The 27,907-nt window shown below is 40.3% G+C and overlaps 1 protein-coding gene across 4 annotated transcripts; it reads left to right on the forward strand.

The window, feature by feature from the left end:
* The first annotated feature begins 860 nt into the window (after positions 1–860).
* Positions 861–27,907, forward strand: znf644b (zinc finger protein 644b). 4 transcript variants are annotated; one of them, XM_083969392.1, is made up of 8 exons: positions 861–1,031; positions 1,602–1,666; positions 5,249–5,297; positions 17,406–20,135; positions 21,693–22,253; positions 24,283–24,405; positions 24,678–24,774; positions 26,147–27,907. In XM_083969392.1, exons 4-8 carry the CDS (start codon positions 17,420–17,422, stop codon positions 26,322–26,324), a joined length of 3,675 nt encoding a protein of 1,224 aa, XP_083825518.1. In that variant the 5' UTR covers positions 861–1,031; positions 1,602–1,666; positions 5,249–5,297; positions 17,406–17,419; the 3' UTR covers positions 26,325–27,907. The 4 variants fall into 4 exon arrangements, with proteins under 4 accessions (XP_083825518.1, XP_083825519.1, XP_083825517.1 ...); XM_083969393.1 differs by lacking the exon at positions 861–1,031 and adding an exon at positions 1,118–1,206; XM_083969391.1 differs by lacking the exon at positions 861–1,031 and adding an exon at positions 1,122–1,277.

Here is a 27,907-nt window from a genome sequence, read left to right on the forward strand (position 1 = left end):
TCACTTTGATAAAAACGACTCTAAAGATGATGCAGACATTTCAGATGTCTCTTAACAGACAAATATGCAAATGACAGAGGGCAATTTAAATGAATCCATCATTATGTATTTAACCATGCTTACGGCTTGTGATACTATTGTAGGGGAAAGAAAACAGCACCACTATTAAAATAAATGATCACTGAGGTAAACAACACCTGTTCTGGGAGACACTGATGATGACACCATTTTTTTCCCACTGAGTTGTGAGGTTTTCGAGTGGAAACATGAAAATTACACTGGGGCAAGAAAACCCATGCAACAGTATTAATAATGCATTTTCAACATGCATTCTGCATCATTATTCTACAATTTAAATGAGGGTTAAAGCTCACTGCTTATACTTGTACAAGAGCAATTGAACATTAAATATACAACAGTAGCATATTTTCACGAGTGGATCTTACACTGTGCTGAAATTCAGTCCATGGTCACCCTGAGACAGTTTTAACCCTTTCGCTCCTGCGTCTTAATTACTTTCTACAGTGAGAGTTACACTGATGTGGATGAAGGAAGCAATAGAGCAAAGAAGAGCAAATGTAACTTAAGATGTTTTGATATAGCTACTATATGTTTTTTTTTCTCTTTTCTTTTAAATTTTTTTTTTTTTTAATTTAAACATTGTTTGTCAGGTGTGCTTCATCTTGAGTACCTGAATGTAGCATTCAATATCATGGGACTCAATCACAAACTTCAGATAGGTGTTATCCTCCAGTTTGACACTATGGCTCACTTTAGTGTTGTTGCTTGGTTACTGAGCTGACATGGTCATACAGTGTAGTTCTTCACACCGGGGGGGAACCTGGTCCGTGTGCAGTTTGGGTGACGCTCACTCCTCTACCTCCGCCGTGAACATCCCTCTCCCCCGGACCGGAGTACAACCTACGTGATTTTAAAGCAAAATGGCGACAGTGTAACAGAAAGAGGAACCAGAGACGGTGTCGACGGCGATGACAAAACTTGTGGACATGAGTCCCCGTCGTCGTCCCGAGGTGGGTGTTGCACTCTGCGGTGCAGTTTGATGTGCGCAGGGATACATTGTTGCGGGCACGGTCATTAGTCAGTGACGTGGAGCTGTCGGAGGTCGCAGTGAAAACACCGCAGTGACTGAGCGGAGCTGCCGCCGCGGTGTCGGGACTAGGAACCAGAAAAGAGTTGTTAATTAAGGTGCCATGTCATGTGTTGTCATGTAGGACAATGTTTGTAGGAAACACAACCATTTCACGCAGAGCTACATGGTAGGACCGTAAACTTGGGCTCTATGCCTTCCCTCTCTGACTTTAAACGGCCTTTTAGAAACACTGGGTGGTTGTGATAGTGAATGTGATGTGTGTCAGGGGGAATATTTGTACACCCACATTGTATGGAAGTTATTGAAAGCCAACTGTAATGTCCGTGGCTAAAGCTAAGCTAAACTCCAGTCAACCTGAAAGTCAAAGCACTGAAGGACCAGGGTGAAGATAGCAAAACACACACAAAAACGCCTTAATATGTTTTCTTTTTAAATCTGGGGCATCTAGCAGTCTCAATGATGATAATAGCCTCTATGATCTTTTTTATAGGGCCATGCACCAAGGCTCCACCCATGCAGGTGTTTTAGCTGATACCTGTCCTCTGGACTGCTTGGGTGAGTACAATCTTTGGCTGATGAATGTCTCTTTCTCTCCACCTAGTTCTTTTATACCTATTATCATCATTTGTATTAGTATGTACAAGTTGGTGTTATCACATATTTCCCAGCATAACTTATCTGAAGTCACTCCCTTACTACACAGTAGGCTACACTATATTTGACCGCCGAGTGTGAAATATATTCACTACTTAGCACCCAAATAATTTTCTCACATTGGAATGAAAAGGCTGTGACAGTACTTTCTACTTCTCGTTCTACTTTCTAACAATCACATAATGCAGTAGGCCTATACACAATATTATGGGTAATGCCGAGTAACATTGATTAAGTTTCCAAAATCTCAATTAGCCGATGAAGTAAACTGTTATGTGTCATTTCAATCTGATAAATGCAACAGTGCAGCACTGCTGGCAATTGCATTGAAAGAATATTATTAGCAATAATGCAATGAATTGAAGGAATTGTTTGGGAAATGAACACTGTTTTTGTTTGTATCTGGTAATGAACTGCAACAACCACATAGAGAGCCTAAGCGGAAGCAGGAAGTAGCCTAACGCTCGCCATGGGACCTCAATTCGGAAAAAATCTCCATGTAAGTGAACGGGACTGAAAATTTTATTTCATGATCCGATTGAATTGTGCCATGAGAAAAATATATGACATCTACCTATTTAAAACATTGCGTTTTATGCCAAGAAATCAGCAGTTTGTTGTAAAACTGTTACAAAATAAAAATCTGAAAATCCGTAACCAGAAAGACTACAGGTCGTGTAGGTGATGTCATACACCACATGCCGCCCTTTTCCGTGTCAGCTACTCTACTGCCTGTTACTGTAGTCCGTAGACAAAATAAATTCTTCCGTTGTCGTTTTACGACAAACTGCTGATTTTTTTTGGCATGAAACACAATGTTTTAAATAGGTTACGGTCATATAGCCTATTTTTCTCATGACACAATTCAGTTGGATCCCATTCACTTACATGGAGATTCTGAATTGAGGTCCCATGGCCAGCTTCTCTTCTGCTTCCGCTTAGGCTCTCAGCACAGCAAAAAAAGCTAATTCCGGATGTTTATTTGGTGTGATAGGTTTGTATTAGGGCTAAACACCTTGAAGTGATACATGAACACTCACTAAATCACAATCAGGGGTGTTTTTTCCTGTTCTTCCCATTCTGCCAACAGTGTGTGAACGTGTCAATAATCTTGAAGTCTTGAGGTCTAATGAGTCAGAATAATCAAAAACACTTGTTTGGATGTGCAGCGCCTTTAATTTATATCTAGTTGTTTTTAACAGTTATTCATGCTGTCTAAAATAACACAATTACAGGATTTACTGAAAAAATATAGAAAAACTATAAAATATGTTATATACACAATAACATGGCACTGTTTAAACTCAGTGATGATTACAGCATTACAACATAATTTTCTTCAAAACTACTAGCATACGATGCTAAGACTGATTGAACGTGCATTAATTGTTGTGATTGCTAGGTCGCATGGGTCCTGTGTGGTTTGTAGTTTTTCATAGTTGCAATAAGTTTTGTCATTGACAAACTTCCATAATAATATGTCTATGGTACTGTAGGACAGCCCATTTACACTACGACTGTATTTGATTTTTGTGTTTGGCAATATATTTTTTCATGCATGGACATGAAAATCTGCACTTTAATACAGTGCTCATCAAAAACTGGTCAAAAGGGAGCATTTTGCATCATAACTTGCAGCAAATAGCCTGATAACTGATGGTTAAACATTTTCACTGAGACAAATGGTGCTTCACTTATCCATCTATCCGTCCCTGGTGACCACTCAGAATAACTGTATGAACCATCAGTGAAAACTGAGGCACCTCCCTTCTATAATTTGAAAGATTGAATACTGAAATATTTTAAGAGACAACAAGCCTATGAGGCAAAATTAGGATGTTGTACAGTTTCTGCTACAGACCTTGGGCGTGCGTGACGTTCCTGTTATCAGCTCAGGAATTGAGGCATTGTAAAAATCAAAGTACAGACCTACATAAGTCAGTCCATCACTCCATGCAAGTGTGAGGATGAGCTTATGTGGCTATAGGAAGAAGTCAGTGACAGCTTAACAGCCTAGTGTAGGTTTTAAGTGCATTAGTGTACCGCAGAGAGTAAAGGAGTCAACCGTTGGACTAAATAAATCAGATGGTTGAGGCATGTTATCCACAAATTGATTATATGTCACTTGACAAGGTCAAATATTTTAACCAAGATGCCTGAAGTCCCTGAATGCTCAGCATAGCAAACAGTTATGTGTTCTCCGTTGGCCTGGCTGGCTGCTTACACAGCTATAAATGAAGACACCTGGGACTACTTAAATGGGAGTACACTGGCCTGAATTAGCAACTCAGCTGAGGAACAGCTGCAGAGATGAGATATTTTAGTAATCAGGTGGATCTACCAAGAACATAGAGTCCTGCAGGGCTTAACAGAGGTGAGGAAATAAGGGCGGCATCTTTTCACAGGATCACATTGCTGTTGCAGTTAAATCATCTGCAACATAATGCCTACCACTTATTTATCTTGATGGTCTTAACATAGGACCCTGTCCAGTTTTGTTTTATGTGGCATAGCACAAACACATGAATAGCAGCTCACATTAGGGCTGCAGCCAAAGATTTTCTTTGTTCATCATTGGTCGTGGAGGCAGTTGAAGTTCATGAATCAACACCAAAGAAAACTGTGAACATTTTTCTGCTAGAAAATAAATGATGAATACATGATAAAATGATTATCCAAATTATTCCCTGTTATCCTGTTATGTTGTTTGGTGCACAGGAAACACCATCCATATTTAAAAGCTCAAAAACATAAATACTGTTGTTTGATTGATGCCAAATTCCAAAATGGCATATGTGCACCAGTTTGCTTCAAGTGGCCTAACAGGGTGTTACAATTGACTTCACCATGTAGAATATCAAACCGTGTGTTTCTTGGTTTGTGAACCTTTTAGCTAATACTAAAATGTATAAGATATAAACTATGTGGTGGAATAACAGTTTTAGTCACTTTGAATAAATGTGCACGCTTTTCTTTGGTGCAAATGGAGGGGTTGCTGTTTTAATACTTTACTGGGTTCAAACATTTAAATACAAAACTTGTTTTTGTTTTTATTCCCATTGTTATTTGAGACCTTTGTGATTCCAAATGTGTAAATGTAAATGGTACTTGGACGTGCAGCAGTGCTCTCTGTGGGACGATAAGGAAGTAAAGCCAGTGCCAACAAAACACAAGGGTTTGTTTCTTGTCAATCATTCCGGTCCTTAATCTGACCCTGCTAAAACCGTATTTCCTCGTGTCCTTATGTGGCTGTATCGCTGAGGAAACAACGTCAACAGCTTTCAGTTATGAATGCAAAAAAACAAAGGTTGAATTTGGAGGGACAGATTTCCTGAGGCAGGGTGTGTGTCAGATGGATTCATGAAGTTTCCCTGAAATCTTAGTTGGGTTGTTTGCCATGCGATCTGTGTGGTGTCGTGTGCCGCCTGTCAGCTTTATTAACTAAGTTTCAGAACATTTACTCTCTGTTTGACTCTGTCACAGGCACGCTTTAAAGAGCCATGCGGTGGAACCAGAGCTCCAACACAGACTGGTGAGTACACACCGACTGTTTCCTTTCTCTAGTTCCATCTTGTTAAACATACAATACTGCACGATTATTCAGATACACCTCAAATTTGACAAATGGAGGTGGTATTAGTGGAAGATTGTCTCTTATTAGAAGTCACATTATCAGCTCGTGGTTCATGATTCAGACAAGAATCCCAACAAGGTGACACCCAGTCAGGTGATGCGTGTTTATAATTTGTTTCAAATAGCCACTGAACTGAAATGAAACTACTACTGCGGATGGGAGAAAATGAGTGTCAGTAGTTTTAATTGAAAAGTAATAAAAATGAGGATTACGTGTGGGCTAATATTCCCGTTAATAATACCATGCTTCCAATCATAATGGCAGAGCATAAACCTAATATGTGACCGTCTCAGAAGAGGTGTTATCGTTCAGAGGCACAGTTGTATATCTCCTTACCGGCTTAACACCTGAAACTGTAGCGCAGATGTGTGAAATGCTCTGAAACTATAGCTGGGTGTGATTACCAGTCAAATTAAATCTGAGATGTCAGTTACATGTGTCAGTGCCTCCACTCCTACACTTGGCAGGTTGTAGGGAGTGACAAGCTGGCTGTTGATTATTTTCCAGTGTGAAAGAGAATCACTGACAAGCAAATAGTGATCACAGTTCAGCTGTCTTTGTTTAATTTTCTTAAAAACCCAGAGCCACTGGTGTGAATTTTTGGATGTTGAAATTGTCACCACATTTGAATGGTTGGATTATCACATGAGTAGTTCAAGTGTGGATCGGCAGTTTGCTATGTATTTTTCATAGCAAAATAGGCACTAAACAATGATTCTGCTTTATTGTCTCCAACTTCAGTGACAGCCCCATGCTGGTCGCTACAACACAAACACAAGAAGCTGCAGGAAGTTCATTTCTACCTCTTTTTCTTTTAATTGGTTTTGATGTTGGTTGGACAAAACAAGATATTTGAAGATGTCACCTCGCCGATTGTCACTCTTCACTAGTTTGCGACACACCGTTAATTGATGATTAGAGTAGTTGTTAATTACAGGCCCTACTTCATTCTGATTTCTGCCTTTTTGCACAGTACCAGCCTCATTACAGCGTCACAGGGCTTCACATCTTCATATATTTTGGCTTAAGGAGTCTTATCTTATTTGCTCTCTCTCATTAAGTTTCCATATTACCATATTAGTCTGAGCACTGAGCAGGTTTTTTAATATAGTGGTATTCTTAATGGTGGCCACTCGTGTAATTTTGTGCAAAACGCATTCTACAGACGTCAGCGTTTTGACGTTTTCGATTTCATGTTTCATGTGTGCCTACAATCTTCATTTCAACCCTCACACAGTGGTTTCAGCTCTCATTTTTGTTTGTCTTTTTCCTGCTCGAATTACACAGCGTATGTATGAGCATCCACTGCGGCTCCAGAAGCAAACTGCATGAAGACATGAGAGAGCTTTCGCTTTCTTAATTTGTGACGGCAGCTCTACTGAGGAGGGTTTGGAGAAAGATACTTTGGCTGAATTTCTGGGGATAAGGCTTCTTTCTCACATTCTTATTCTCTGACACATGACGCAGCCTGATTATAGGAAAAGCTTCAAACAAGCAGCTTTTATGAAGCATTACACATCTTGACAACATGAAAACTTGGATTTCAATTCTTTTTAGTGTCTAGTTTTGGATAGCATTCGTGTTCATAGACACGACTTTCCTGTTCTTCACATGTGAATTAAATGGTAGCCCAATTAAGTCCTGGCAAAGTAATTGTTTCGGAGCAGAAACGCTCTCAGACAACTTCAATCTTTGGTCCATTAAAAGCTGAATGAAGCACTGGATGAAGCTGCCAATGCCCACAACCCAGTCTGCTGCTCCCCCTCTGCAGATCAAGCCTCCTGTTATCTTGTCTCACTCAGGCTATGGACCGTTTCCTCCACTAAGGGGCAGAATATGATCACTGATATGCAAAGTCCTCTCTCAAAGGGATGGAGCATTGGAAAGCAACATCAGGTAATGTGTGATCATATTACATTGGAAACATGATAAAAGAAGAGATGGATGATAGGAGAGATCATCATTTAAATAAACAAAAAAATTGAGTTTTTTATTACATGTTATTCTAAAACTGGTATTAGATAACGTAAATGTGAAATAACAAAAATCCATTTACATGCAGTTATGTGCAAAAATATTATAGCACAAATCATTGATAGCTTACTTTTGAGGAATAATCTGGTGCGCTTCTATTATTTATATTTGAGTTAATTTTGGCTTTATTTGTTATCCATCACAAACGAATCCAATCAGACAATTAAAAAAAAAAGTGCTGTGTTTTAACTTCAGGTCTGACCCAGATGCACCCAGGTCTGCCAGAGTGTCAAATTAGTATAGCCTTGTATTTATCCCTCTGAACATTTCACGAGTCCAAACAACCTCTATCTTTGAGGGTTTGGATTAGTGAGCGTCTATTGTACATGAGCTGTGAGACAGCTAACCCTTTCTGTGATACCTATCTAAGGTTGAGCTCAGCACTTTCCTCATTAATTTCCCATTTATTCTCAGAGTTGGATGTGATATTTTAGAGATTTGAGCACGCGGGGCACAGGTTAGGCGCAATTATGCTGACGGAGGGCTTTTACAGACATGCTCAATGAAATCTTGAGTATAGGATTATACATGTAGAAAGTTATATAGCGATTAACCTTCATTTCAGTCCCCTCGGTGATCTCTAGGAGGCAAATCCTCCTCCAGTCAGCAGCTGTCAGGTATATTTCTCCACCCTAATAAATGACCTTCAAAATGATACATCGAGGCATTCCTGCTTCTTCTTCTTCTTCTTCTTCTACTCCTTCTTCCTCCTCCTCTTCTGCTTTTGAAGCGTATGAGGAAGAAGGAACAGCATTTGAACTGGCCCTTCAGGTAGTTCAAATGCTTCTTTAAACTACATCCTGCTCCGTTTTTCTTCAGCGCTAAGGCCATACGGATTCAGAGGCAACAGAAAGACGGCCTGTGGAGGTTTGACCACTGGTGGCGCTGTGGAGCAGTATTTTTAGCGCTTATAATTATAATTTTTCGTAACAAGAAAGACAGGGCACCTAAGGTATGATATTGATATATTTTATTATCTATAATGGAACATATCTTTCATGAATTAACGTGGCAAAAAGACCAAAATGAAGTTGGTTGGTTAAGCTAGTTTTATGTGTTTTACTTTTAGATTTCTTTTTATATACGACCATATGTATTTGTTGTTATATATCAGGTGGATTGATCGATACGAGGTTAAATATTTGTTTAGACAACGAAAAAAAAGTCAGAGGTGTTTATTATTAATAACTTCCACAAACTAATTGTTCGTGTGAAACAATCTGTGGGGGTCCCGTGATTTGAACTAGTTTCATAAACAAACTTGCTTGTTTCGCAAATTAGCTGGAAACGACCAACCGTAATTTGACACAAGACAGAATAAAACAGATCTTTACACGAAAACCAAAAATGAACCAGAGGAATAAAAAGAAGAAGAGGAAGCTTGAAACAGGTGAAATAATCACACCCTCCATTAGCTGATTTTTCACAGTTTGAAGAAAATAACATTTTTGGAAACAGGGATTTTCACAGTGTGTGTTTGAATATGTCGGCGTGTGTCTGCATGTGTGGGTTTGTTTAATTTGTTCTTTTTTTTGTAGCTGTGGAGTCAGGCACACAACTGAAGCTATGTTAGCAGCAGCGCTGTCTTTTTCATGTTTTGTGAAGTATTCCTTTGTCACAAGCAACTGGAAAAATCCTGTGAATTGGTTAATGATGCTGGGGGGAAAAAAAACAACCTTCGTGTTGATGTTACACTTGTTAAGCACCTTAATTCAAGGTATATAGCCTACCATTGTTTTATAATTACAGCTATTTAACATTGTTATGGTTTTAATTTATATTGTTTCATGTAACATCATCATAAGCCTTTCTCACAATTGCAGCGTGACTTCATGACCAAGCCACTTCTTAAACTATTGCCAACTGCTGCTACCTATTATTGTTGGTGCGTCAGTACATTGGTGCTGCAGTAAGCAGGCTTTCACAACAATGGCAGTTCCCTCCCCTCGCCCCCACAAAGAAAGGACATTTTTTGAGCCCCTTTGATTTGGCCCAATTTGTTTTGATGTGAGGAGTGAGTGGTTTTTAAAATCTCCTTAACTCCCCAGGCCTGGCCCAGCCTCCCACAGGCCTAATGACCGTAGCCTGGCCCGCGTTGAATAATACAAATGCTTGCGAGGTGGAGCTGGGGAGGGAGGGCAAGGGGTTAGACGCAGGCTCTACTTTTACAGTACACCTCCATTGATAAGATTGTATTAATTGGTATGAATAGAGAGGGTTTTCTCCCTCTCCTTGTATACATTTACCATTATACTCATTAGCTTCCCGTTGCCTCCCAGCGAGTTTCTCCTTCACATCCCCCGGGCTCTCCTGGGAGGCAATTTGCATCTCTCCATGGTGTCTCTCTGGGGTTATTGAGGAAATATTAGCCCCTTTTCTTCTGTGGCCGACCCTTTGATTTATTTGGAGCTGGAGCTGATAGAGTGGCACTCACATGTTAATGACTGGCGCTGATACAGGCCCCTGGTGCAAGACAACTCATTGATCCAGGTTGAAAAGGTACAATTGACAAGCAGTACTGAATAATCGTCTTACATGTGTCTGCGCGCGTGTGTATGTGTGTGTGTGGATCTTGGGAAATGACAAGGGATTCCCACTGCTGTCAAGGCTACTGCGCTCAAGCTGTCCACTTTTTCTGATAGAGTTAGATAAATAGGCTTTTGTTGGCCTCTGGATTCCTTGTGACTTTTTGACAGCCACAGTTTTTGGCGTTTTTTTTTTTCTTCAGAGACTTGTTTCTTCTTTGTTCACCATAGGCTCTGCTGCTCGTGTCATCTCTTTGACCCCCATGTGATCACAGCGGTGCTTATTTTAGCCACTTCGAGGCCTCTAAACCCAATCAGAGGCTGCCAACGACACACTTGATCCACTTTCTGTTTGGAGTTGTTTGTCCCAGGCTAATAATAGAGCTCAAGGTGACTACTGAGGACTCACTTTTGGTTGCCATTAGTGACTATGAGGCCCCCTGTTCCCCTGCGTTTCCCCCCCTTGCTCCTGCCGCCGTGCACTCATATTATGTTTTAAAGAAAGATAATGAGAGATTTCATCCTAATACCTGCGATGCTTGACATGCCTCCGTATCTAAGCTCACTGATGTCTGCTCGGCAATGTGGAGCCTGTCCTCAATTTGGAGAGCAGTTTGACACCAACTCCCTTTCATCTGAATGGTCACATGTCTACGGCAAAGCGGCAGCAACAAAGTTTGTTATATATTTATATATATACGTTTCTTTTTTCTCTTTTTTTTCCATCTCAACTGAAGTGGAAAGCATCTGAGTGTGCCTAATCATAGCAACAACCTCTGTCTTGCTTCGTATTTATATACTTTCAGTTATATGGTAATAATAACATTTAATAAAAGTCAACATCCTAACTGCCACTAAACAAAAATACCCAGCCACCGCAATCACTGCATCTCCTCTGCATACTTATAACAGATTAGAGGTTATGTATATCAATTGCGCAGCTCATGCATATTGTTATGAAGGAGAAAATGCAGGAAATGGAAATGTGCCATTTCAACGAGCCGGCACAGCTTGCCAAAAGCGGGCAAGTGGGTAGTGCTTGTGGTGATGGTGGGGTTTGTTTTCCTCTCAGTGTTGGGGGGATGAGAAGTCATGTATCTAAACAGAGCAGATATGATGTTTATGAGAGCCATCTGCTTGGCAGCCCTCCTGTGCCTACTGCCCTCCTCAATGTGAGAGCAGCCTCATTAAAACGGTCACATGCCTGAGAAATTTCTAACTGCTGTTTTTTTTTCTCTTCTTCTCCTTCTTCTTCTTCATCTTCTTCTCCTTCTTCCCCCCTTTAAAAGGAGTAGAGTTTAAAACTAACAAAGCCTTGGGAAATCCCCATCAGACATCCCTCCCTTAATCCATTTAATTTTGAAAGGTATTGTTTAAAGCTTTAAAGTTTATATCGTTTAATCCCCCTCCAACACTACGGGCAGCAAATGAGGCCGTGTCAGCAGCTTGAACAGATATAATCTACTCCACACAACAGAAAATCCTCCTTCAAGACAAGGTTGCATGGGTTTCCTGTGAACTCACTGTTTGATGTTTCTACCTGCTATTGAACATGACTTCTGTCTTAACCCAACTGTCACTCGCTCCCTGTCCCCTTTTATCACTCCGAATGTTCTCGCTTCACCTTTTTTCATCAGTAAATCTACCATCACAGCCATTTCACTCATTCCCCTTTTTCAGGAGAGGGCGGCAAGGAGAAATTTGTTGTGGGCAGTTCTTTTTTTTCTTTTTTTTTCTTTGCTACTGTGGTACCTTGGCCAAGGAGCAAGAGAGTTTTGGTAAGACACTTCTCACAGGCGTGAACATCGTCCTGTCATTGTCTATTCTTTCTCTCCCTCATATTTTTCCCCCCCCGACTTGATAAGTTATAGCAGAAGTTTGGTATTTTTAGAATATAGGCTTGTTGAAACCAGTCTTAGGTTGTCAGTCCTCTAAAAGTGAACTTACAGTCAGCAGCTGGTTAGCTTAGCATAGAGACTTAGCCTCAAATAAACACAACTTGCATACACAGTTTTTAATATATTTTTGTTGAGTTGAGTCTTTGTTGTTGATCAGTGATGGCGCTACAGGCAGGAGGATTGTTGGTCCCTTTGGGCAGAGCTGTGTTAGCTGTTTGCTAAGCTACTGTGAGCTAGACAGACAAAAGTTAAAGAGCCAAAGTGCTGACATGACAACAGGTTAGAATCTGCTCCTCTTGCTACTGCAGCTCTCTCATTAAGCATTTTTCTCTGACTGATGTGCTAAGACAAAAGGAGAAAATGAAACACGCCAAACACGCTAGAAATTAAAACATTTTGTTGTTTTACTAAACAACAATTAATTCGTGAACATACTAGAAACAAAAAAACAAAACAAAAATCACAGTTCCCATCAAAAGTTCCCACGGCAGCTGCCAGTAATGTCACAGAAGCTTGGTGTTTATCTATATGCACCAGAAAATATTTCAACTTCCTTATTGTAGCCTAATATTTGCAGTCTGCTGGTCAGAGGCTTATGGGAAATACTTATTGGAAGATAAAGGCCATGACATTTTTTTAAAATACCATCCTTTTCTTGTCACATTGAGTGAACTACACTGTTGGGTTAGTTTATGTTCCAAGGCTGGAGTTATTAGTAATTATTGTAGTTACAAATCTCAGTGGGATTTTTAATGAGGTTCTCCTGGAACAGAACCAGAGGTTTAGTTGCTCTGTGTGTCCACCACTTACCACCACATATTTTCCTCACACATCCTTTTAGTACTAACATCTGGTTACTAAAAGCAAAGTTTGATAGGGTGGTTTTTTGGTTTTTCCTCAGGCTATCTGTGGTTTTTTTTTTTTTTTTTTTTTTTTTACTGTTCAGCAAAACTGAACCAAACCAGCTTCTGGCTGTGGCTTCCTATTTGCCGGACAGAGTGGTATCGATCCACATATCAGAGTTTTTCTCAAATACACCAATGGGTTTTCTTTACTGAAATGACTTGAATGCACATAGACATTCTTATTGCTAAAGCAGCATTAACATTTAATTTATTGTTTAATTTATATTTAAAAAAGCACAATCATTTTTGCAACATACCACCTATGGCCCTCATATATTTTCTTGTACTTTGAGTCATATAACTCCAGTATATATTTTCACTCAAGCATGAAATTACATTGTTTAGTTATCAAAGGCTTTGTGTAATTACATTTGTGCAATTCAGGATGACAGGGTTGATAGTGTCTGCACAAGATGCTGGCATACATAATCACAGCCAAAATCCCATTAGGGAGAATGGAGACCATTATTATGGAAATGACCTTTGGGTGACAAGAATTCAGTGGGATAAAAGAGTATGTAATCCAGACAAAGACATCGTGTGAAGCCATTCTCTTTATTTTCTCTCGTGCAAATTTAAGAAATATTAGGATGTTTTCTGAATCTGCCAGTTTTGTGTGTTTTTTTTTTTTTTTTTAGTTATTTAACAAGCCAGTACGTCACATTGAGGAAAGTGAAATTTGTCATGTGATGCATTAGTAATTTCTTCCTGCTTCTCTCTTGTTTGATACTGTGGGTAACTGCAGGGCTATATGGTAGAAGAACTTAACAGTGTGTTTCCTTTTTTTTTTTTTTGCTGTGGCACCTTCACTGAGAGAACATACTCACCCTGGGATTACTGGAGTGTCAAGCTGTATCTCTGTCTGTTTGTTTTGAGCCACGCTTTGATTCCCTCACACTAAAGAGGCAGCTTCATAAATTCACATTGTGTCAAATAAATCAATAGATCCCATTAGCTGAGGAAGTTGTGTAGTGCAGCACTTGAGGGACCGTGGCCCCCTTGTTTAGACATTTCTCCAGCAAAGGCGATGGCAGAGGAATATAAGGTTGGCTGTTGATCCATACAGACAGCTCCAGCAGTTGAAATGGTTTGGCTGACTGGTCCCAGTTGGTCTTTAGCGCTGTCTCCACTGTGCTGCCAGCCCGGGTTTTCACTTGAACAGGAAGAAGGAATTTACTTAGACATTCACAGCCTTATAAGCCTACAGCACCAAACTCTTCCTGTTCAATCACTTCATTGTCCTGCTCCACTTCAATGTCTGATTTTCTGTTTTCTGACATTAAACAACTTAAAGATAAAAAATCACACACAATTAATTTATCTTTTTTTTGTTGTTGTTAATTATTTTAGTGCTCATTGCAATATCCCCTGATGACTTTGTCTGCTCTGAAGTTTCAACTAATAATTATTTGCACTGTCACTGTGTTGATTATAATAAATTACTAACATTCTCTACAACATCAGAATTTTTCAGATCTCTAGGTTGGATTGTAAGACCGTTTTGTCGGACAGTTTAAGTTTAGTTTAGTTTAGTTTAGTTTATTATTACAGGACAGTGAACAATACCATTAGTCAGTTGTAAAACAATGAAAAGATGGTTGTACCAGATTTAGCCTCTAGGGCTCATTTCCATCTGTAGTCCCAACATAAAACTCCCAATACAAAATACAGATCGCAAAAAATACACATCACAGTAAAATACAGGAGGAGCCCAAGACATAGAACGACACAGGTGAACACTTGAACAGCACAGAGGCAGCACACACACGGCCGCACAAGTAGCCACATGGACAACCGGGGGACAACATTGAAAACACAGACATACGTACATCTCCTCATTCAGAATGTAGGAACACAAAACACCAAAGGGTGAGCCAGCAACAGCTCCTATATGGCCGATAAAGTGCAGGGAGTGTGCAATGTACATGATTAGTTAAAGTGCTAGTTTTCTTGAATAAGGTGCTGTTTTTCCCATGTGAGATAGTTAAAGTGCAAAATGCTCATAGCAGCAAGGAGAGTAAAATAATAATAGTAATAGAAATGTTAGCAATTATAAAAACGTAAGAAGTAAACAAGAGCATGACATAGTTTTTATAGCTGAGTAGGCAACAGTAGAAGACTAAATACCAGCAATGGTGTGACAGGTGTATCTGTAATGCTCAGATAAAACTCAAAGGCATTCAGTGCAGAATGGTTGTTGAAATCTAGATCAGAAAACCACATTGACAGGGTTTTACAATGACACTTGACCTCTGCACTCTGCGTCACTGTGATGGACGCAGGTTGTGGACTTTGTCTCTCATCACTCTCACCTGCTGTTATGGTCTTATTGCCCTGAAACAAACAAAAAAAAAGTTGAATCTAATGACTGCCTGCACAGTTATCTGGATTAATGAAATAAATAATCCAGGCAAAAAAAAAAAAAAAAAAAAAATTGCAGTCAAATGTTATGGCATTTTCACGAAATTAGATTGTGCACAGTGGAGAATAACAGGAAGATGAAAGAGAATAGGGCATGACATGCGCTGAGGTTGTGAGCCAGACTCAAAGCCATACTGATGTGAGTACATGGCATGCTTCCCAACCCACCAACTATCACAACATGCTGCAGGAGATCATTTTTAACTCCATAACTTGAGCTGATGTCACTTTTGCTGTTAGTAAAGTACAAATCAAAGCTTTTATTATTATGACACTGGAGTTTCCAGTTTATTAGCTGCATTTCTACAGTACAATCTAATTTCATCCAATACAACAGCTTTGCAGTAATTTCTGTGTGCTTTTTTTGTTGGTGCCACAGTTCTGCATTACTTTGTATAGAGGTGTTCTTCATACTTGATGTATACAAATAGTTCACTATATAATAGAAATAAACTTATGGAAAACCTCGACACTATCTATGCCCTAAATAAACAAATAGATTAATTAATGCTTACTTGGCTGCTTCTAACATTTGGCTCACCTATGGCAGATTATTAGAAAAGCATGTTACTATAATCTTAAATGTAGGTTATACTGCTTGGCTGACGGGTGTTCCTGCTAATATGGCACCTCCAGAGGTTTATCAATAGCACGCACATATGTTAACAATTTCAAAACCTAATTTTCTATCTCAGTTGTCCTCAAAATGAGATGCAAACTTCATGTCCTGAAAGACCGAGACTGAGAACTGCTCATTACATTTCTGAAAGGTATTTTAGTTTGTTTTCCTTTGTCTGACAGAACACAATAATGATGACGCTCCTCCTAAATCTTATTTAATAAATTGAAAAACAAGGTGAGGGTCTTGGGTCTTGGGTAAAATACCAAACAGGGTTCGCAAAAGTACACAGCAGATTGATCTGTGCATACAGCTTAACAGTGTTAAAGCTGATAATCCCTGTAAATATCTGCAGGTAAGGCAAAGTCAGCCTTTTAACATTGACTAAATGAGGTAAACAGAACCAAAAAAAAAAAGAAATTTTAAATTGCATTTCTGGTGAACCTCTGTTCGTTATAAATATAGCAGCGAGTTGTGTGAGTTGGCTGCTAATGAGGCTTGCACATTTTAAACCAAGATATTTTGATGGTTTTTGCCACCCTGCCGTTTTGGGGTAACAGTGAAGTTTGCTTTAAATATACAGCGTCTGTTCCCCCTTCAAACCTCTAACACCACAACAGATGGGGAGAATATGGAGCTTGGAAGGTTTTACCTCAGAGGTGGTAACAGTGAAGCCACTCATTAACACTGAATTTACCACTTCGTTAGCGACGCAACTTCCTGTAGAGAGCAACCGGCCCTGGATGTCAAATCCACTGAGCATACATTTTACACTAAATCAACTTTGGACAGCACAGTGCAGTCTGTGGTGAGATGTAGCATACACATGTTGAACTGTGTGCTGATTATGATTCCTATTCAATTATTCAGAGCTATCAATTTTAATGTGTTTGTCCAAATTCATATGAATAAAAAAGAAAAAGAAAAAAAAAAGAATCACTGTGGCTTCAATTCAGCCATTCTTAAAAGAATTAGTATGCCCGTCCATGTGGATGTGCAAAGGTGTATGTTTTCTTTGTGTGCGTTTTAGACAGATTGTGTGGCTGCCAATTTGGCAGGATTCAAGTAACAACAGACTCATGCTGGGATCTGTGTTGGCACCATCACAGAGTGATAAGACACAATATGATCTCATTGGAGGTGTACTTTGTTCCCATGGAAATTGGTCAATTTTAGCAGACGACTGAGAACTTTAGGTGGAGAAGCAGGAAGGTTATATCCCAGAAGTACGCTCACATAATTAAGCATCCTCGCCAGGGTATTCAGGGCTAACAGCAGGGTTTGTTGTGAATAGAGGTGGCGAAAGAGGGTGTTGGAAAATCATAATGCGGCACAGAATAATACCACTCTCATTTTATGAAGCGGTGGGAATAGCCCAAAAAACTATTTTTTTTAACAGTACCATATCGTTAGTGTGAATGAGAAAAAAAAAAAAGATTTCATTGTACCTGTTGTACAGCGCTGTGTCATTTTGTAATTCACATCTGCACCATTTCATTTGGTAAATTGTCTTAGTATGAAAAACAAAGGACGTGCCTTACTCAGGGGAGGATTAGGAAAATAGTGATGTTTTAATAATTGTGTGATGTTCTTTTGTATTTCAGAAAGCACTGCTACTATGTCTGATCTGAAGCCAAATGTGCAAGAGGACAAAGACGTGGAATCAGTGCCTGACAGCCCGGGTCTTACTCAGGAGCCATTACAGAGTCACACGTTTTGTCTAAAAAACAATGCTGCAGGTCTGTCCTCAGATGAACACGAAAACCCTTTAAATGGAACCCAGCCGAATCCATTTGTATACAGCAGTGTCCCCGCTGTTCCCCATGCAGGCAATTCATTGCCTTCAGGAGCACTTGTTAATGGGCCTGGTTCACACCCCACCTCAGAGGTACACTGTGTCCTGAACAAAGGCTCTGTTTTATCCAACAATGTCCTGGATGCCGCATGGCAAGTGGAGAAGGACACGAGCCCCGAGGTGTTACCACCACCTAGTGAGCTTCAATCAGACGCTTGGAAGAACACAGCGGGGCTCGCTGTAAAAACACTGGCCACACAGCCAGGTGTCAACACGCCACTGTCTCACTCGGAGGAGAATGAGTCTAAACTGGCCTGTTCCGCGCTGTCAGGTGACGATGGAGAGCAAATGCACATTAGCCGACCTCGGACAAAACAGACAATGGAAACGGGATCGGTGCGCGGCGTCGAACGGTCAGGAAGCTCCTCTGATGATTGCGACGACGTCGAAGTAATCAGATGGGATTCAGCCAGACGACGCTTCCTGCACGACGGCAGAAGGCTGGAGACCAGAGTGATACACCAAAGAGACAGGCGGCACAATACCAACGTAAGAAACATGGTGGGCTCTCTGGCAAAGGTTAACAACAGCTTAAATCACACACACAGACATTTCTGCAGTGGTAATGATGTTGAAAATGTTGACACGGACAACAAAGAGGATTCTTTGGGCACACAACGCGGTGTTGAATATTCTGCGCTGCCATTCAAAGATGTCTCACCTTCAGACTCTGAGCGCCACATTTACAGCGCAGCACAGGAAGGCTGTAATGAGGGAAATGACCCTGAAGATGAAGACAATCTCAGCACAAAAGCGGAGCGGTTGACGACAAAGCAACCCGAGCGAGATCCGTCTTTCTTTTCATGCACAATATGCAATGTTAATTTCAAGGAAAAAAGGCATTTCCATAGACATATGATGTATCATTTAGGCAAGCATAATCAGGTGAACAGTGAGAATGTTTCACAGACCTTTATATGCAGGGAGTGTGGGCGTTTGTTCTGTGATAGCAACTCCCTCATGAGGCACATCATTATTCACCGAGATAGGCTGGAAAAACTTATGGAGGAAATCAAGGCTCTCAAAAACACAGATGTTGAAGACAGAGGGGCTGCAGTGCAGTGCCCTCAGTGTGTGTTTGGCTGTAATTGCCCCAAAATCCTCGTCCAGCATGCCAAAACGCACGATAATCTGAAGCACTACTACTTTTGTGAGGAGTGTAACTACATTACACTCACACAGCAGGCACTTGAACTACACTTACACGTCGCACACCTCGACACGCACACACAGCCCCAGTGCAGGAAAATGACTCGTACTAATGATGCACAGGAAGCAGCCCATGTTCATTTTCAGTGTAAAATGGGTTTTTTCACCAGTAGAGACAAAGTAGTATTAGAAAGACATCCTGAGCCGGGGAGTCAGCGATCACACTCCGGTCATTATAAAAAAAGTTCCAACCAGCCTGCAAGCGCTGGATGTAAATCAAATGTGTATAAATCGACTTCAGGAGAAACAGCACATTTCTCCCACTGCACCAGCCGAAACGGGAACGTACACATGGAAAAGCCAGATGAGAAAACTTTCAATCCTCCTCGGTTCAAGTGCCACGCCGGCTGCACCGAAAACACGCTGTCGCCATCTTTGTGGAGGATCAGCAAGCATGGAAAATTACTCCTGCAGCCGGCGGGAAAATTAGATGTGGCAACTGATCTCACCTGTGTGCAAGAGGATGGTGAAAAGAATGACTACGAGGCTTTTGGCAGCTCAAAGCAGGCAAACTGTCCTGCATCCGCCAATGTTTTACTATCAGCTACAAGTCTTAAATTAGACCAGATGTTCTGTCAGGGTGGCAGCAGGAGCGACCTGGAAAGCAGGAGTCTACACACCAAAGCAAACCAAAATTCTCCATCAATGAGAACAATGTCAACACCTTTGCAAAACACTATTGACAACATGAATGGTAATATATTGCCAAGGCTTAGCCAGAGGCGCAAGAAACATTTTGGAGTTTTGGAGCTGGAGAAAGGCTGCGAGGGCGGCCATAACTTCAGTGATGACATCGGCAGAGCTACAGGCGGCTTCTTGGAAAGCAGCAGCGAGAGCGAAAGGAACCCGTACGCTCGCAAGTATTTCAGAAAGAGGCAGAGGTTTTCCACCAGAGACCACCAAAGCCCCTGTAAATTCACAGATGAAGACGATGGAGACGAAGACTGCAGTGACATAGAGCAACTAATAATCAAGGAGGAGTATATCGAAACCACAGTGTGCGACAATTCCCCAGAGTCGCCTCGTACGCCCGCCAATGAAAGCTTTGTCGTTTCTCCGTCTCAAGTGGTAGAGCACAAGGCCTGTCCGTACTGCCCCGCCATGTTCGAGTCCGGAGTGGGTCTGTCCAATCACGTGCGAGGGCACCTGCATCGCGTGGGCTTGAGCTACAACGCTCGGCACATGGTTTCGGCGGAGCAGGTGGCGCTGCGGGATCATCAGCCGCGAACCCGCAGGAGGATCCCCGCCGGCTCCAGGAAAATGAAAAGAGGTACGAGTGGTATTTCAGCTCTTGTTACAGCCTATTAAACATTCACAACTCAAGCAAAAGATGTGATATGAATGGAGTGTTTGATAGAGCCCAAGATTTAATAGTCCAGACTTAGTTTAGTCACCATCGGGCACATAAGGCCATTAGCCTTTTGAAAACTGAAGAAATTAGAGGATGGATTAAACACCATAGGACCACCCAGGTCAAGAGTGTAGATCACAACCCAGAGTTACCTCCCAGGCCTAGCATTACATACTAGTTTATAATATTCTCCTGTAAACTACTGGTTGCATTAAAGAGCCCTGTAATGCCGCATTATGTACAGTAATAATGTAATACATTTTCATAAACCACCAACACCCGCCAATGTGTGGCACAGTAGCCTATATGAATATCTTGGATTGGACCATGGACTCCCAATTAGGGAGTGCAACACCTGCATTTTGTAATAATCTGCCACATTTTGTAATAAAATCTTGAACGCAATATGTAATAAACTTTGCCACATTTTGTAATAAGTTGTTACATTTTGCATCAGTTATTACAAATTGCAGGTGTTGCACTCCCTAATTGGGAGTCCATGGTCCAGTCCAAGATATTCATATAGGCTACTGTGCCACACATTGGCGGGTGTTGGTGGTTTATTACATAATACACCAAATTATTATATTAAGTGCAACACCCGCAATTTGTAATAACTGATCCAAAATGTAACAACTGATTACAAAATGCGGCAAAGTTTTTGACATATTGCGTTCAAGATTTTTATTACAAAATGCGGCATTATTACATAATGACATGAAGTTTTATAACATTATTACATAATGACATGAAGTTTTATAACTATAATAATTACAGAATGCGGCGTTACAAGCCCAATTCACAGGAAATACATTCACTATGAAAGAGCAGGTTAAGGTATTGTATCAGAGTTGTTGAGTAATTTTTGCGGCTTTCGCTGCTGACCAAAGTGGAACCAATGTTCACCAGATATGGTTAGTCCTCAAATGAAAACAAAAAATAAAGCATCATGACATCTGTCTTCCCGGGCTAAGTGTACATTCCATGTTGAAGAATTAACTAGCTCTACCATGCAACATAAGAAAAATGCTGTGCCATAGTTTTTTTGGATCATTCACAGCCTTGGTCTTGTAGCACAGTAGCATGTATGCCTGCAAGTTTAACAAGGCAGCATTTTCTCCCAACTCATGGAGCGATCTTTATTTCAGTAAGCTTTCTACAGCTGATGAAATCATTTCAACCTGCTTAATTCACAAGCTCAAGATTTGTGCTGTTGTGTTAAGGAAACAGTCAATATGCCATGTGAGAATGGAAGATTTCTTAGGTGTCAGAAAACTAGGTGGGTGGGGCTTGGTGAATGATATTTGTCAGCTTGCATTGATTTTGAGTGACCTAAAATACAGGACTGTTGTAAACCAGATTTTGCCTGTTTGCATGCCCGCTGTAGGTTCTTTGCATATGCATGTTGCATATTTAACTCCACAGCTTTTACTCTTCCATTTCAACTTTTGTGACAAACTTTATCTTATAATACAGCTGTTAAGCCAGACACACAAGGAGAGCACACGTGTCCCCTGTGCTGGGGTTGGTTTGATACTAAGACTGGCCTCTCCAACCATGTGAGGGGACACCTGAAACGAATAGGCAGAAGTGTTACCAGCACCAGCAAGTCCCCGCTGTGCATCCTAAATGAACTGCTACAAGACAAAAAAGAACACGGGGACATACACCAGCTCCTCAACAAGGACCAGCTACCCACTGGACCTTCAGTCTCTCAGAGGTTCATCAGCAGCAGTGGCCTGGTCTTGACACGCACGGCACTACCAGCTACGCTCCAGTATGAAATGAAGAGTCCACAAGCCATGGGGGGAAAGCAGGAGGCACAGGCCTGGTCAGAGTGGAATAAGCCACAGGCAGAAGCACAAACAAGTGTTAAGGCCTCCTCAAGCACTTTAGTTGAACTGTTAAAGACAAGAAGGGAAAGTATTGAGCTCACAGCAAGAAACAAGCAGGACGCCCATGCTGCCAGGAAGCTCTGTGGCATGACCAAAGATTACAAGGAGGAGATTCCGAGCGCGGAGCCAGACTGGACTCACGGTATGGAGTCCTATGCTTTAGGCTTGGGAGCAGTTTCGTGGGTGGACAGGTTTTGCATGTGTTAGCAAACAAGTAGAATTGAACCCTATAGTAGATACAGTGACCTGCATTACTGCAGAACATCACAGGTATGTTTTGAATCACTGCAATAGGAAATGATTCCTGACAATTTGTGAGCATAAGAAGCACTTTAAGTCAATTACTACTCATTTGAGTAGTAATTCGTGTTTTAATTCCGTGCAAATGTGCGTAAGATATATTTTATGTGAGCTGCTTTGCTGTTAACAATGGAAAGTTTATTCTCAGTAAGTTCATCCAAAGCCGATATCACTATCCCTTTGTTCATTTTATTACCAGTAGAATCATAGTGCCCAGTGACACTTGGCATAGGAATAACACTGTACATGTGTATAACCTCTCCTTTTACATCTTATTTATCCCCTTTCTCTCATTATTGCCTGATTTTAAAAGCTTCATATTTGGGGGGATTTGGCAAAAAAAAAAAAAAATCAGGTTCTTCTAATTTTAAAGGGAGAGTTCATAAGAACCCTCTGAGGATATGATGACAACAGTCTTTACTGATGTCTGAATTGCTTGATGGGACACTACTTCTTTTCCTTTTTGCATTATATTTAAGAACTGCATACTATTAATCCCCTGTGCTTGTTTCTTATAGTACGTATTATGCATTTAGTTTGACAAAGATATTTTAAGACAGGATGTTTTGTTATCGTCAGTCAAAGAGAAGCAAAATATTTCACCCCTGAACCTGAAGATCTGGCAGTGACAGTACTTGACAATGCCATAATGAGAGTGGAGTCAGAATCAAACTCCATGTATTGTTTTCCCCTATTATCAGTAGAGGAGCATTTGAGCTTTGTTCGACTGAAGAGGAATCCATCATGTATTGTAAAGGGAATAGCATTTGTTTAATCAATATTTTATCACCAATTTACAGTATCTCAGTACAGATACCTGCATACTGCAGGGAGATGCCGCTTAAACAATGTGAGAATAGTTCACAATCATTTGATTTGCGGTGGGGGGAAAAAAACAACACATATTGTCGATTCAATGTCACCAAAGTGTTTTTGAAGTTCATATTAAAAAATCATGAGATTCTCTTGATGTTGAGTTGGAAGCCCATCATCTGTGTTTGCACGATTTTGACTAATGTCTGTCCAAATCAAACTTTCAGTCACGGACTAGGAAAGATGTTGGTAAGGATTTAAAATCAAACTGCTCTTTGTTGAGTTTTATTCTAAACTGAATATTATGGCACTTGTCATTATTGTAGTGTTATAGTGGCAGCTTAAACCTACTCCCAAAGATGGCTGTCTGCTCTGTATCCTGCCCTGAGAGCTTATTAGGATTCTGGTCTTTATTATCTCATTATATACATTATATTATTATTTTTTTATCAACATTTATATTCCGAAAATCAATGGGGCACTGTTCTTAGCTCTTCTGTAAACTTAAATTACTTTGAAAAATCAAATCAGGTTATTCTTTAATGTTTAATCTTTTGGGATAAGCACTTAACCATCCCACTTCTGAGTATTTATTAACACGCAGTGGGGCGCAGAGGTATCACTGCCAGCCTTCTGTTATAGACTAACCGATCTGTGATTTTTTTGTGTGTAGTTTATGAATCTTGTGTGACTCTCATGAGGTGGTGTATGTGAAAATGGCCCCCCTGAAGACACAGGATTGTGTTAAACTTTACCAGTAACACTTTTCAAACAGGAGAGTGAAAATCAGATATTTGCTATGAAAGCAGGTGGAAGAAGACTTAAGATCACAGTGGGACTAACAGTTTTTGCCTGATAATGAAATTACTGCATGAACTGCAACACTATCTTCTGTTATTCTCGCCTTAAATGCTATCTAACTTTATGCCATGGATGTGAACATCATCCAATGCTAATTTCCATCAGAGCATAAAGACTAAGCAAGTTGGAAAGTATAACCACATAATTTTCTTTTTCTCTTTGAATTTCATTTAGCCCTTCCATCTTCTATCTTTCAGGGGAATTTGATTCAAGCAAGATTTGTATAGAGTGTAACAGCGACTTCCCTGCTGCTGTCAGTCTGTCTGGTCATCTTCAGGCCTATGCATGCAGGAAGAGGATCGCTACATTTGAAAAACCAGGTAAGCAAACCATGTCAAAATGAATTTCCTGTGCCATGCAACACAGAAAGAATTTCAAAATGTGAGGGTAACATGTGGAAATGTTTTGGGGTGAATACAACATTAAGAGATGTTAAAATAATTTGTCTCACACCAAAATACGTCTTACTTTCAAAAAATGAGATGTTGACTAGAATAGATATTTTGGCTCTGACATTATTTATTTATATTGCCTGTCACTGATAACCTAATACATTGCCTCAGATAAAGCAGTTTGTTGTTTTGTATTTTAGGCTATGATTATAAGCAGAAGAAGCCGAGACCAAGGCCTGGGCTGAAAAAGAAGATTTTACCCTCCTTGAATGCTCAGATTTACACACTCACCTGCAGGTATAAAGATTGGAAGGTTACACATGTGGGCAGTAAAAAAAAAATCTCTCTGCGCAGTTACAGATTTCATACATAGGAACAAGACCAATAGCTCATCGGCCAAACAAAACACAAGTAGAAGATGTGTAAAAGCCAATTAATGGTTTGTGTATCTGTGTGGCTGCAGGGTCTGGATGGGCCTAAGTGCAGACATCCAATTGCAACAAAAGATTTGTGACTATGTGGAATATACTGTATGTGCTGCAAGTGCATCACCTGTACACAGTAGCTAACTGCGGCCAACTCGGGCTAGTTTTGGTCAGCTAGATTGTTCGCTTCAGATATGGTTGTTGGAATTCCTGAAGAAGTTGTCTGGTAGAGAAATGACCACTGTGTCAATGAAGTCTCTGATGGTCCTTCTCCTCTTTAGGCTCCTCTTGTTCATGGTGCAGTTGCAATCATCCTATATAGTAGAAGCACAATCCCACCACACTCATGAATTATGAAGAGAGAGGCACAAATCAGTTGGTTGGCGATTGGAAAAGGTTGGTTCTCAGCATGATGAGGTCATGATTGGTGACCAACCTTTTAGTCTCAGATATCTGATTCAGTATTGGTCAAATCTCCTCTTGTGCACTACACAGCAGCACAGTCACAGCAAGACACCTCTATAAACTCACAGTTTGTAAGAGGCTAACCCTGACCCAAAGAAAGCCGTAGAGGAACAACCATTAAAATATTTGGAACTCAGACACATTAATACCATCACCCCACTGAACATTTACAATTTTAAGAAGTGAGGAAAGGCAAAGTAGCTAAAACTACCTCCTCACTGCTTACAGTACCTCACCAATGCCAAAACAGAGGAATCAACTGGTCAGAAACTAGCATAGGGGATTTCTAATGAAAAAGAAAGGTAGAGCTATACAACTACAGCTATTTACACCCTCTCCCAGGTTTTGCACCCATATGGACATCTGAAATGTCACAAAAGCATCAACTCCTTTCAAACATGGAAGATGTGGCTGCTTCTTCCTTTGTCGGTGTTTTTGTCAGTTTAGCTTCCAGCTGCTTGGAAGACCACTCAGCTGGCTTCACAGTGGAAAAGGCAAGACACAGTGTGGTCAGTAGACAACAGCTTCCCTTCCTCAGGTTGAATCGAGGAAGCCTATGAGCTCTGTTTTTCAGGATAGTACACTTGGTATGACTTTGTTATGCCAGCCGTAGAATAAGAGGCTGTGCACATCACCTGGCCTGGGTCACTTCCTGTGCATATTGAATATTTAATAGAGCGGTGGAGATATCTCGGTAGTAGAGAACATCTCATATTTTCTTTCTGGGGGGGAAAGTTTGTACAAGCAGTGACTGTTTTCCACTTTCTTTACTTCTACAGGTTCTGTGACCTGGTCTTCCAGGGTCCCCTGTCCATCCAGGAGGACTGGATCAAGCATTTACAGAGACACCTTCTGCACACCAACGTGCCCCACTCAGGAACAGGGATGGTGGAGGTTCTAGGTCTTCGTCACAAAATACAAATAAGCATGAGTGATGGGCACCCAGACACTGTGTAGAGTTGTACCAGTCTGGAATGTGGAATCTGAATTTGCACATTAGTTATATAAATCATTGTTATAGATTACACTGCTAATGTTTATAGCGCTAATGCTTAATAATATATTGAAATTTTACTGTATATATGAGCAATGACTTTATTATAGGATATTGTAATGCTATGCTTTGCCTTATCCAGTTAGTTAATATAACTTTTAAGATATTTTATTATGTATCTATCTATAAGTTGATAACAACAGTGGCAATATATAAACATATTTCTTCAGCACAAGATGGTCTGCATTGTTAGACAAACACTGATTGTCATGATAAAAAAGTGCCTTGTTATTGTGACAAAAAAGTTTGTAAAAATGAGAAAAGGTTATCATTATAAAATGAAACAAATATCCAAATATTTAACTTTATAATATGCCAAAAACAGAAAAAAATATATAAATATCATACTTTTTACACAAAACTTTTGGGCCACTGCTTTACTGAATGACATTCATGTCACACTTTCTTTTAGAACCAACATAAAATAAACTGCGCTCTCATTAAGCAGTGTACAAGGGGCTGTTGTTAGTTTGTGAATGCTTTGTAGGATCTCACCTCTGTGCGCCTGTAGCACAGAGTCGCTCTTCATCAAAGTCACATTCAACATGCTGCATTGTGTTGGGACAACTTGTTCTGTCATTGTTTGTTCTCCTGCTCAACCTTCACCCATAAGTGTAATTTCTGAAACCTGGCTCTCATCACAGCTGTGGGATCAGCTTCTTCTCATTATCTGGTTATAACAAGGAACAAACTTTACAGTTGGAACAACATATTGTTATCTTTTACACATTGCGGTAGCTGTGTGTTTCTGAGGGTTTTGGTTCTCATGTGAACGAGGATGCCATGTAATTAGTGAAATATTTACATTAGTACTGATGACATAAATGTTCAGTTAGCACAGACAGCTTTATACTCTCACAGGAGACTGGGATATGCAAAGCACAAGTATTGTGGTTGTAGTTGTTCTAATTGTTCTTTTTTACATTTCCACTTTAAACTAATCAGACAAGGAAGAAAGAACTTTTTTAGTTCAGTGTGTACCTCATACATATTAGCTATCCTCCTTAGCTCCTGCTGTATGTGGATGAGTCTGCCAAAGTCATTATCAAAAAAATTAACCTTCCACTTAAGAAGTTTGGTTAATCCATACAGGAAAGAAAATCAATGCTATACATTCAGTTGTCAGTTGCGCAGTCTCCTCCAACGGTCCTGCAGTAAAGCCTCCTTCTTGAAGGTTACAATGTTGAGTTTGAGTTCACACTTTGTTAAAGAGTCATTAATTCAACTGCAGTTTGTGGTGCTGTTCAACTGCATTATGTTGACAGCAGTTTGTTCCTTTATTTTATTATTTTATTTTGCCCACCATCCAAATCAAATCAATGGGGGCAGGCTGAACAACAACACACACACTCCTTTATACATTGCAAGACACCTGAACAACCTCCAAAACTGACAACTGAATTTATCCTGTAGCATCATTATCCAATATATTTTCACTTCTCATCACTGTAAAAGCCAATTAATATAATATATATTTATTTATTAG

This window comes from Trachurus trachurus (genome assembly GCF_905171665.1).
Source record: "Trachurus trachurus genome assembly, chromosome: 4".
Classification (NCBI taxonomy): domain Eukaryota; kingdom Metazoa; phylum Chordata; class Actinopteri; order Carangiformes; family Carangidae; genus Trachurus; species Trachurus trachurus.

Bases quoted from the DNA above. Each gene is read 5' to 3' on its own strand.
- znf644b (XM_083969392.1), top strand. From the start codon at position 17,420: ATGTCTGATCTGAAGCCAAATGTGCAAGAGGACAAAGACGTGGAATCA. The intron at 20,136-21,692 runs GTACGAGTGGTA...CTTATAATACAG, and splicing joins CTCCAGGAAAATGAAAAGAG to CTGTTAAGCCAGACACACAA. The intron at 24,406-24,677 runs GTAAGCAAACCA...TTTGTATTTTAG, and splicing joins CGCTACATTTGAAAAACCAG to GCTATGATTATAAGCAGAAG.